Below are 12,294 nucleotides of genomic sequence, written 5' to 3'. Positions count from 1 at the left end.
CTATATAGTGGGTGTGGTCATGTCACAATGGGAGGCGATCCATGACCCTTCCCTACAACATAGTTGAGCTCCATCACCTACAAACCTCCTAACAATTTTAGGGCACTGTCCCACTGTTCCACCCACTGACATGTTTTGGGTTGGAACATTGGAAAGAATCTCCCGTGCACAGCTGCTCTGCATGGCAGAGCAGTGGTAAACGTGTGCAGCGCTCCTGCTACTGGTTCATGCTGCAGTGTTTGGAGGGGAAGGGAAGTTTCTGACGGATGGCCTAGTGCTTTACATTGCAAGGTAGCCCTGTGAGAGCAAGGCCACATCACGTTTGGGTGTGGTCACCTCCCAGTCTAAGTCCCGTCAACAGGGCCAATGCTGGGTGTTGAAATGCTGGGAGTTATGTCCCTCTGTAGTAACACATTCCCTTGCTCACATCTTTAGTGGCACATTTCTCTCCCCCCTCCATGTAACACATTCCCCCATCATTTATAGTAACACATCCTATCCCTTGCCTCTGTAGCAGCACATTTACCCTCTGTCCCTTTATCTACACATTCTCCTCTCTCCCCTCTGTATAAACACATTCTCCCCTCTCCCCCAGTATGAGCACATTCTCCCCTCTACCTCTGTATCAGCACATTCTCCCCTCTCCCCTCTGCATCAGCACATTCTCCACTTTACCTCTGTATCAGCACATTCTCCCCTCTCCCCCTGTATGAGCACATTCTCCCCTTTACCTTTGTATCAGCACATTCTCCCCTCTACCCATAGTTGCCTACTCTCCCAGAATGTCCAGGAGATTCCCGCATTTTTTGGAGTTCTCCCGGACTCCTGAGAAAGCAGGCAAAAATCCCGGAACCAGCATCTCCCCGTTGTTCTAGATGGTGGGGGCAGGGCTAACCGCGTCATCGCGCCCCCGCCCCCTGCTACGATTGGCCAGAATTTCCTAAGATTGACAGGGGCGGAGCCTAACGGTGCATCACACGTGGCCTCGCCCCCTCGACGGACCCCCTCCCGAACAGCTGGTCTCAAAAGTAGGTAACTATGCCTCTTCCTCTGTATCAGCACATTCTCCACTTTCTCCCTGTATGAGCACATTCTCCCCTCTACCTCTGTATCAGCACATTCACCCATCTCCCCCCTATATCTGCATATTTGTGCCCCTCCCCCTGTATCAACACATTCTCCCCTGCCCCCCTGTATCAGCACATTCTCCCCTCTCCCTGATTTATCAGCAAATTCACCCATCTCCACCCGTATCTGCACATTTGCGCCTCTCCCCTCTGTATAAGCACATTCTCCCCTCTCCCCCAATATGAGCACAATATCTCCTCTACATCTATATCAGCACATTCTCCCCTCTCCAGCTGTATGAGCACATTCTCCACTCTGCCCTCTGTATCAGCACATTCACCCATCTCCCCACTATATCTGCATATTTGTGCCCCTCCCCCTGTATCAACACATTCTCCCCTGCCCCCCCTGTATCAGCACATTCTCCCCTCTCCCTGATGTATCAGCAAATTCACCGATCTCCACCCTGTATCTGCACATTTGCGCCTCTCCCCTCTGTATAAACACATTCTCCCCTCTCCCCCAATATGAGCACAATATCTCCTCTACATCTATATCAGCACATTCTCCCCTCTCCCCCTGTATGAGCACATTCTCCCCTTTACCTCTGTATCAGCACATTCTCCACTCTGCCCTCTGTATCAGCACATTCACCTATCTCCCCACTATATCTGCATATTTGTGCCCCTCCCCCTGTATCAACACATTCTCCCCTGCCCCCCCTGTATCAGCACATTCTCCCCTCTTCCTGATGTATCAGCAAATTCACCCATCTCCACCCTGTATCTGCACATTTGTGCCTCTCCCCTCTGTATAAGCACATTCTCCCCTCTCCCCCAATATGAGCACAATATCCCCTCTTCATCTATATCAGCACATTCTCCCCTCTCCTCCTGTATGAGCACATTCTCCCCTTTACCTCTGTATCAGCACATTCTCCACTCTCCCCTCTGTATCAGCACATTCACCCATCTCCCCACTATATCTGCATATTTGTGCCCCTCCCCCTGTATCAACACATTCTCCCCTCCCCCCCCTGTATCAGCACATTCTCCCCTCTCCCTGAAGTATCAGCACATTCTCCCCTCTCCCTGATGTATCAGCAAATACATCCATCTCCATCCTGTATCTGCACATTTGCGCCTCTCCCCCTGTATCAGAACATTCTCCCCTCTTCCCCCTGTATCAGCATATTTTCCCCTCTTCCTGATGTATCAGCACATTCTCCCCTCAGCTTTTTTATTAGCACATTCATCATCATTATCATCATCATTTATTTATATAGTGCCTCTAATTCCGCAGCGCTGTACAGAGAACTCATTCACATCAGTCCCTGCCCCATTGGAGCTTACAGTCCTAATTCCCTAATATAGACACACACTCACAGAGAGGGAGACAGACAGACAGACAGAGAGAGACAGACCAGGGTCAATTTTGATAGCAACCAATGAACCTATCAGTATGTTTATGGAGTGTGGGAGGAAACCGGAGCACCCGGAGGAAACCCACGCAAACACAGGGAGGACATACAAACTCCACACAGATAAGGCCATGGTCGGGAATCGAACTCATGACCCCAGTGCTGTGAGGCAGAAGTGCTAACCTCTAGGCCATTGTGCTGCCCACCTGTATCCATGTAAAACCTCTCTGGAACCATGTGTTGTGATGTGAATACACTTACTTTGGGTATCCTGTTGTTGCTTGGTACTCCACTTGCTGTTGCCTTTCTATACTGCTCCAGTTATTGTGTGGGTATAGCATTCATCGCCTGGGGGTTCGCTGAATATTAAGGGATTTAATCACAGTTGCAGTGATGTGGCCACTAGTGGTGGTGCAGTATAAGTGGACAACAATATTGGGTGCCAGGCTATCTCAGTTCAAAACAAAATCAAACTTTATTACACTCCTCTTCTTCCAGCACTATAATCATAATGGCTACAGACAAATTTTCTCAAAGAACTTTGACTCCTCCAGCACACACATAGCAGCAAAATAATTCTGATAGTTCAAATACCCAGCGGAATTCATTCTTTTCCTCTGGCACATCCACCTGCACTGGCTCCTGGGGAAGAAACCAAATATGAGGATCCACTTGCACCAGGTGATGATATGTCTGAGGCCACGACAAGGGGCAGAGACATTCACTCTACCCTGCCTGCTGACACCTCGGTTTACTCAGGGCCTAAAAAACCCGGCACTGCGAATACTAGGGACCAGGAACAATCCCGCCCAAGTACTCTACTTACCAGTAGGTGAGGGCCCGCTCAGAAGAAGGGAAACCTAGTAACCATACTCACTGAGCAACCCCCACTTCTAACTCCTGTTCCCTCGCATTCCTCCATCACCTGCAACAACAATACACAGCCTCCCACCTAAACTAACTGAGAGGCTATAGTGTACCACCCACAAGATGCTACTAGCTAAACAGACGCCCTGATCCTACAACAACTAATGACCAGTCAGCGCAACTCTGCTAGAAGCTGTATGTGGTGTACTACCTAAGCCCCCGCCCTCTTCCTGTGAAGCACCAGCCGGTACTTACCATCTACTCCGAGATATAGGCTAAACCCAATTTCCAGGACTTACCAAGGAGACTGTCTCCTCACTAGGGGGCACTTACACATTAGCAAGGAGCAGTTGCAGATGCTGGACCAGGGCCCACTGGAGCAGCACGCCACCTGGCAAAACACCTCCGCCTGGAACCATCAGTGGCCACTGCCGGAACGCAGACCTGAGACTCCCAACCATGTAGTAACACTGCCTGCACTGGAACCGCCAGGCGGACATGCCGAAACTCAGAGTCAGGCACCCCAGTGGAACCGAAAGAAGGACCCCGGAAATCAAAAGGGCCGTGATGCACTGCCAATTGGGTACTCTATCACTGGTTCGGTAACTCTGCTTGACCCAGGGAACTATGGGTAAGGAAAACTAACGTGTATCCTACACCTAACTTCCCGATAAAGGCTCTTACGCCCACTCTACCTATAAGAGACTTGTGCCCTGTCTCTGTCTATAGGTCCTTATTCCCTAATTCTACTGCTGGGGCCTGGTGTCCCCCTTACCCCCCTGTATCTAACAACACCAGGGACTTGTGCCCCCTTACTGTGCCAATAGGCCTAGTGCCCAAATTGCCCACGGGCCTTGTGCCTGAACTAGCAGCAGGAAATATGCTCACCTGCTCCGCTCAGGATTCTCAGCTTGCCCCGACATCTTCATCTCTGGGTCTTCCAGACCCTCCATCCGGTGGCGACTCTTCCCCTCTTCGGAGTTCTGCTCCCCGCTGTCTTCCCGGCGGGAGCGCTCCTAACCCCTACAAATTCTCCCCGCCGTTGATCTGTTCTTCTTCTTGATCTCGGCGTCTTCTGTCTTCCGTGCCGCCTTCTCTGTCGTCATCGTGTGGCAGCCCTGACCAGGGCTCCCTGCCACTTCCGCTGGCGTCTTTTGCTTTTCCTCCGCTAGATGTCCCACGACGTCCTCTCTTGTCTGCTCCGCCGGCGCATTAATTTTAAAATGGCAGTGCCTGGCGGCTTGAATTGCCACCAGCACACTGACGACACTCAGGGCCGCTGGCGCTGCTTGGCTCGCCGCAGTGCTAACCGCCCATTGGCCAGCAGGGGAAGGTGAGCCCTGATTGGCTCACTTGCCCTCTGCTATCGGGACCTACGAAAGAAGATGGAGACTTACCAGCGCTGGAATGCAGGAATTGTGAGTTATCTTCTTTCTTCTTGGGTTCCAACTTTACCCTCTTGACGGGCACCTCAGCTACTGGGCACACCTTCACACTGCTCCCCCTCCTTTTCAATCACACTGTGCCATGCTGCTCTCCCCCACTTTCAATCACACTGTGCCTTTCTCCCCCCCCATTTTCAATCACACTGTGCCTTTCTCTCCCCCCCATTTTTCAATCACACTGTGCCTCCCCTACTTCCTTTTTCAATCAGATAAGGTGTATGGCCAGCCGGAGAGTTAATGAAAAACACAGGTCTGTTGTTTGCAAGAACTCTGATTTACTAGAACAAACACATATCACGATCACGCAAGCCTATAATATATGGCATTATGCCAACAACTAGAAAGTACATATCTGAAAGCTAAGCAGTCTAGAGAAAAAACATTAGATGTGAGTATAATTATATTTCAATGTATGTCTAGAAATTTCACAAATAAGCAGGTGCCTTATCTATACACATCATACAACCTTGGATTCAGTAAGTAACAGTATACTGTCCAGCCGCACGTGGAAACCATAATACCAGACCAGGACAGCGCTGGGGAATATCTCCGGATATAGGTCAGTGGCTGTTTAGCTTTCACCGACTTCACACTATGTGTATGAACTCATTATCTATGACCACACTTAGTGTTTTACTTATCTGCACCGGCATTGCACACTTTCCAGGATTATTAACCCCTGGTGTCTAGTTTTCTCTTCAGCAAGGATTGTTGGACTTATTAGCCCCCTGCATTGGACTAATTTGGATTCTCTGCTGCCACACTTCTGGTGCATGCAGTTATTGAGCCATTACTGTTCTGGATATTTGTATGCCAGTGGTACAGCATCGTTCTATACCACTACATAAGTCTATTGAAGTACTGTGTTGTTGACTCCATTGTGATTGTTTTTATGTGTGCCCGCACACCATTACTCGTTATTAACATTATTGTGTATAATAAATCAGGCTTCAGCCAAACGTGATCCATCTTATATATATATATATATTTTCACAATACAGTAGTGCCTGGGAATCTCTCTTCTACAATCTGTATTTTTGGGGATTAGGACTAGTCCCATTCTCATCCCATCGGCTGCTTACACATAGGTATAGAAGCACGGACCCCATCTTTGTCTATTTCCGCAGTATACAGTTTTAAGCTACACCAGCTAAGTATGTTTTTTTTTTTATAAACAGAAACGGCCTAGTTTCATCTGACATTCCTTTGAACAAAGACAATCTAACCGTTAATTTTTTCAGTCACTGATCCTTGTATTATAACAGTAAATCAGATCTTTTTCTCTCAGTCTTCGGGTTATGTCTGTCTGGTAAGGTGCTGCTTGTCTTATCTAGATGTATTCTGCCCTCCTCATGAATCTGCTGCTGTTTTTTATTTTGTATGTTTGTCTTCTGCATCTCTGCTATCACAGTGTTCTATGTGGAAACAGGACTCTATCATGCGGTGCCTCATTCATCAGTCAGACGTATTGCCATGGCCACCAAATGATAGCACTGTAGTAGACTCCAGTGCAAGAATAGAAATAACACACAAACACAAATGGAAATAAGTAACTCATTATGTAAATCTATTGTTATCTATATGTTGTAATTCTGATTTTGTAAGTATTCTCTTCTACCAAATTGTTTTGTTAATTATTACATATGTTATCTTTTTAGCAAACTGTAAAAACTCAATAAAAGCTTTAAAAACACACACACAAATACAAATGCAAATATTACACAGTACAAAAAAATCCACTGATCTTTGAACTGTTTGATCTTGGCTGGCTTCATAAATGTCACTCCCAGGGTCATTGTTTATCTTGGTTCAGTTACTAACTAGTTTTAGAACTTATGTTTTATTGGAAAGAATACATACATGTAACTGAGTTTAATAATCTATTGTCCCATGGCTGATCAATGCTTGTTTTCTATTATATTGTACGAAGTATGCATGTGTTTCTTGACTGTTCCTATTTCTCCAGATAACATCACTGACCATGAAGTCATTCAGTCCAACTTAAACCTTCATTCAAACATTATGTGCCTTGTGGATGATCAGGTTGTTTTGCTTGAGCACAGTGTAACAGAAGTATTGACAGAAGAGCTGGTGGTCAAACAAGCTGTCACTTTTCTGACTGGCGCCTCCTACAGGAACCAACTGATTAATTTCTTTGTACGGCCTGCCCTATTGTTGTTGGCTTGTAAATGGGCACAGAATTTCGGGAAAGGTATGAACTAATTTTCAACAAACACATGGTAACAGGCTGTGTGATTTTTACATGATTTTAGTAAGGTGTTTCTTTTCTATGCTGGGACATGAATATCAGGGCCCTCTTTCCTTGTGTGCTCCTTCCACAGTTCCTTCACCCTCTGTACTTCTTGGCCTGCTTCCCTAGCCCTGTTTTCTTAAGCGTTGGCCTTCTTCTCGCTGATTTCTACCATCCCCTTCACTATCTGTCCAAGAGTTTATCTGATTTGCTTTACCCTGTCACCTGTGTTTGTATATATTTTGTATAATTTTGTGTCTTGGTTCTGTTTTCTGTATATATAATGTACGGTGCTGCGGACCCTTTGTGACGACTTATAAGTCTAAGATAATAATAATATCAAATGTCCCTCAACATGATACATTTACTAGAGATGAGCGGTTCGGATTATGTGAAATCCAATAAAATCCAACATTGAGTATCCAAGTGAAACTAAATCATGATTCTTTTTGCAAAACTCTTGCTAGTTCTGGATTGCCATCTTTTGTATATATAGTCCGCTCTCATTCTCTCAAATGTCATTTTAGAGAGACAGTGCATAGGAGGGGGGGGGGGGGGGGGGGTAGCTGTGTTGCTCTGCTGATAAAATAGTGTTCAGAGTGAACAAGAGGAAAGCAATAGAATCCTATCATTATTGTAAAGCAGTTCTGTAGAGAATAGTCAACTACAATAGTATGCTGATCAATTGCTTTTAGTTTCAATCTTAATACACTTTAAACAGACTAGTGGCTACTTCTTATTGTTAATGCATTGCATTGCATATATCTAATAGTAATAAACAGAATATACAGACTGAGATAGATCGGTATAATTCTAAACTAACTAGTATATTCTTTGAGAAAAACAAAGCTTTTGCTGTCAGACTGTTAGCAACAGAATCCAAAAAACAAACAGATTTCTTTCTTTTAAAAGTGAAATTTTTTCTATTTAAAGTAATCTGTGTGGGGTAGTGATAAGCAGTGCTTTTTTTGTCATAGAACTCACAGAACTGAGTTCTGGCACCTTTTTTCAACGGATTTTCCAAGTTTTAAAAGTAACTTTTGAATATTTGATGTTTGGTCCACATGGACTTGAATCATCCTGTCGAGCGTAGCAGGTCAGCGGCAAAATCATGAAAATGGTGCATGCGGGCTGATTGTGTGTCGAGTCTGATGCATGCGTACTTCGTCCGCGCTGGTTGTGATGGCACTGCTCGGCTTGTGGCGCTGCTCAGCTTGTGATTGGTCGTGTGGTCGCACGGTGAGAGCTTTCTGCGGGCGGTCACCGTTATGTTTCGTTACACAAGTAACGTGTGTGGGTGTGTGTACAGTGATTGACTATGTGATGTGAGTTCCAGCACCTTTTTTCTTACAAAAAAAGCACTGGTGATAAGTGAAATAATTTTGAAAAAATGAGTGTTTGCGTGTGAGATTGAGCAGCAGTTGCACACCCCAAAAAAAGCTATATATTCTAATCTTTTCTATTTTCAAGATGTCTATATTTTGGAAGGGTCAGTCAGTGAAATCTATATTTAAAGAAGGCTGTTAGTCAGGGTCAGCATGCAGCTAGAGCCCCCAAAAAAGGCTATATATTCCAATCTTTTCTATTTTTCAATACTTTTATATTTTGGAAGGGTCATTCAGTGAAATCTATATTTAGAGAAAGCTGTCATATTCAGCATGCAGCTAGCCCCCCCCCCCAAAAAAAGGCTATATATTCTAATCTTTTTTATTTTTCAATACTTTTGAAATGTTCATTCAGTGAAATCTATACTGGACAAAGCCTGTTTGTGTGTGAGGGTCACCAGCAAATACACACACCATAAAAGTAAACAGAGTGTTCTTGTCTTTGACTCAGTGCAGCACAACCCCCAATAAAATATAAAAATTGTTTGTTAGAAGTATATTGTGGATCAGTGTCCTAAGAATTTTAAGATAAAATTCCTTACTTTCCCTATCTAATTGGGCGTTCCCCTGGTGTGGTGGAAGGCATCTACAAGTAGATCCAATCTATTCAAGTAACATTACTCCTCTTGACAACCATGGATCATTGTACAGATCAGGAGCAGCCCAGTACCAGCAGTACAACCAACGTTACACTCTACTAGTAAATAAGGTAATGTGGGGAAAAAGTTGACGAAAGCATCCTCAAAATCCAAACACTATTTGTCAAATTTAGTCTCAAAGAAACCGTCAGCTCTTGTTGTAGAGAGGGGGACTAAGGAAATTTGCTGATGATTTGCTGTGATTTGTTAAAAAAAAGAAAAATAGCTAACATTCCATGCACCATTCCATACACCACTCTCAGTGGCAAAACAAGGCTGAAACTATGTCCACTTTTTGGTAACAGGGGCCCTGCTACTCCTGGTGCTGGTATACATACTAGAATGGCCATTCCAAAACAAAGTGCAAACCGCGGTCCTGCATCTTCCTCAACTTCACATGCACCACCTTGTCACTCAGAGTGTAGGTCTGTTACTGACACCTCCAAAATAGACAAATCAGTGCCTGAGGATAACACGGAGGTTGAAGAACAGCTTGGGCAATCACAGAGTCCTCAGGAGAGTCTAAAGAGGGTATACATAAGTGCTACATGTGAGTCTGAGGTTTCAGATTAAGACACTGTAATAATAGAGTCAACACCTTCATCCTCCTCCTCCTCCTCATTATTAGTATATACTAGTCCAGCATCCAAATATCCAATTCCGAATAGCTACCCTAATGCAATCCATGATTCACATCCTTGCACACTACAGCTGCTGCTGCTGCTGAAGGGGAGAAATCTATACAGAATGGGAGCAAGAAAAGTGTTAGGAACTCCCAAGTCAGCACAGTGAAACTTGGGAACTACTCTGAAGGCCAGGTGTTTGCTGGAGCCCCTAGTGGTGGGGACAGACTGGGCTGCGGACCGACCGAGGGTCGAGTAACGTATACTGACTTAAGGAGTTCCCAGAAGTGGAGTGATTGGTGGACAGTAGTATAAAAAGGACTCCTAGGTCAAAAGGTCACAGGCACAGATGCAATATCCAAGGGCAAGCGAAGGGTCAAACTCACAGGCAGAGAAGCAAAATCCGAATTCCAGGCAAAGGGTCAAGGTCAGAAGAGAAGGGTCACAGGTCCAATAACAAGCAGGGGTCAAAACACGGGTAGTCAAATCCAAGGTAGCAGGAACCAAAAATGGATAGCACAAGCAGGCAGCAGGACTGGGGACAGAACGCTATAACCGGCAGTGAGGCTGCAGACCTCACTGCCTTAAATACCAGTAACAGCCAATAAGAGCTTAGCTCTGATATCACATGAGCAGGTTCTGATAGCCACAACTAATTAGCCCACAGGCTTGTGAGTGCTCCTGCGCATGCGCCCGGCTGTCCCCAGCTGCCGGGACGCAGCGCTACTACTGCTGGCGTCCGACCGTTGCCTTGGGTGGTTTCCGGAAGTGACGTCCCGGTCGCCATAGCGACGGCCTGGACGCCTGCAAGAGAAAGGTAAGAGTTGCGGCGGTGCCCGCGGCCGCCGCGACTGCTGACAGTACCCCACCCTTGAGGAGGGGTCAAGCAACCCCGACATCCAGGTTTCGTGGGAAACTTATTAAAAAACTCTTTAATGAGCCTTTCAGCATGGAGACGCCTCTGTGGTATCCAACATCTCTCTTCTGGGCCGTAACCCTTCCAGTGGACTAGGAATTGAACTTGGCCTTGAACCAACCTAGAGTCGAGGATCCTTTCGACGATGTATTCCTGGTCTCCGTTCACAATCAAAGGCCGGGGCCTGTTAGAGGAAGGCTGACTGAATTTGCTGGGAGCCGCAGCTTTCTTTAGAAGAGAACAATGGAATGTTGAAGGTATTTTTAAGGAAGGTGGTAGTCTCAGCCTGAACGCCACTGGATTTATCTTTTTCTCGATTGAAAATGGTCCAATGTATCGGGGCCCCAGCTTCCAGCAAGGTTGCCATAACCTGATGTTGCGTGTGGACAACCAAACCCGATCCCCCACTTTCAATGAACATGGCGCACGATGGCGGTCCGCGAAAACCTTGGATTTTTGGGAGGCTAGATCTAATGCAGAGTGCACCTTTTTCCAGACACCCCTCATCCTGGCAGTAAAAGCAGGTGTTCCGGAATACCCACAGAAAACAGCAGTAGAGAACGAGTTGGATTTCGGATGGAACCCGAAATTGCAGAAGAACGGGGATGTGTGTATAGTGGAATGGCAAGAATTATTATACGCAAATTCCACCCAGGGTAAGAGAGAGGACCAGTTATCATGGAATTTAGACACATACATGCGTAAGAACTGTTCCAAGGCCTGACTGGTTCTTTCTGTCTGACCAATCGACTGAGGGTGATATGCCGAGGACAGACTGACAGTGATCCCAACGGATTTACAAAAAGATCTCCAAAAGTGTGCAATAAACTGGGATCCTCGGTCTGATACAATGTCTTCTGGGAGCCCATGGAGACGAAAGATATGTGTGAGAAACAAGGTGGCCAAGGTTCTGGCATCCGGTAATTTGGGTAAGGAAATAAAATGTGCCATCTTGCTGAATCGGTCCACCACTACCCAAATGGTGTTATGACCTGTAGATACTGGCAGGTCAACAATAAAATCCATCGAAAGATGAGTCCAAGGCCTGGTTGGAGCAAGTAAGGGTAACAGTAGACCAGAAGGACGATTTCTAGCAGATTTATTTCTGGCACATTTAGGACAGGCACGGACATAAGTCTCTACGTCATCTGATAAGGTAGGCCACCAAAGCCAGCGAGAAAGAATTTCGATAGTCCTACGAATTCCTAGATGACCAGCAGAGCGGTTATTGTGACCTTCTATGAGAACCGATTTCCTAAGGTGCACCGGAACAAATAATTTGTTGATAGGTGTCTGCACCGGAGCGATTTTCTGAAAATGACGGATAGTGGCTCCTAAATCCTGGGTGAGTCCGAGATGAATCGTGGTTGAAGGAACAATAGGCAATGGGTCAGGTGACTGAGGATGATGGGCCACAAAACTTTGGGACAACGAATCGGCTTTAGAATTTTTGGAACCTGGACGAAATGTGATGATGAACCTAAATCTGGTGAAGAATAGGGCCCAGCGAGCCTGCCTGGGATTCAGAGTTTTTGCGGTCTGAATATATTGGAGGTTTTTATGGTCTGTGAAGATGGTAATGGTATGTGCAGCTCCCTCCAACCAATGTCGCCATTCCTCCAATGCCAACTTAATGGCCAATAATTCACGGTTTCCAACGTCATAATTACATTCCGCAGGC

General features: G+C 45.9%; 1 protein-coding gene across 1 annotated transcript in view; it reads left to right on the top strand.

Moving 5' to 3' along the window:
• LOC142109168 (dihydroxyacetone phosphate acyltransferase-like) overlaps nt 1-12,294 on the top strand; it is a 77,825-nt gene that overhangs the window by 39,918 nt on the left and 25,613 nt on the right. The window contains exon 10 of the mRNA XM_075193246.1: nt 6,767-7,012. Within this exon, the coding sequence (XP_075049347.1) occupies nt 6,767-7,012 (246 nt within the window). The remainder of the gene's footprint in view (nt 1-6,766; nt 7,013-12,294) is intronic.

This window comes from Mixophyes fleayi, chromosome 12, assembly GCF_038048845.1.
Source record: "Mixophyes fleayi isolate aMixFle1 chromosome 12, aMixFle1.hap1, whole genome shotgun sequence".
NCBI classification, from domain to species: Eukaryota; Metazoa; Chordata; class Amphibia; order Anura; family Limnodynastidae; genus Mixophyes; species Mixophyes fleayi.
This window is presented reverse-complemented; position numbering and strand designations above follow the sequence as displayed.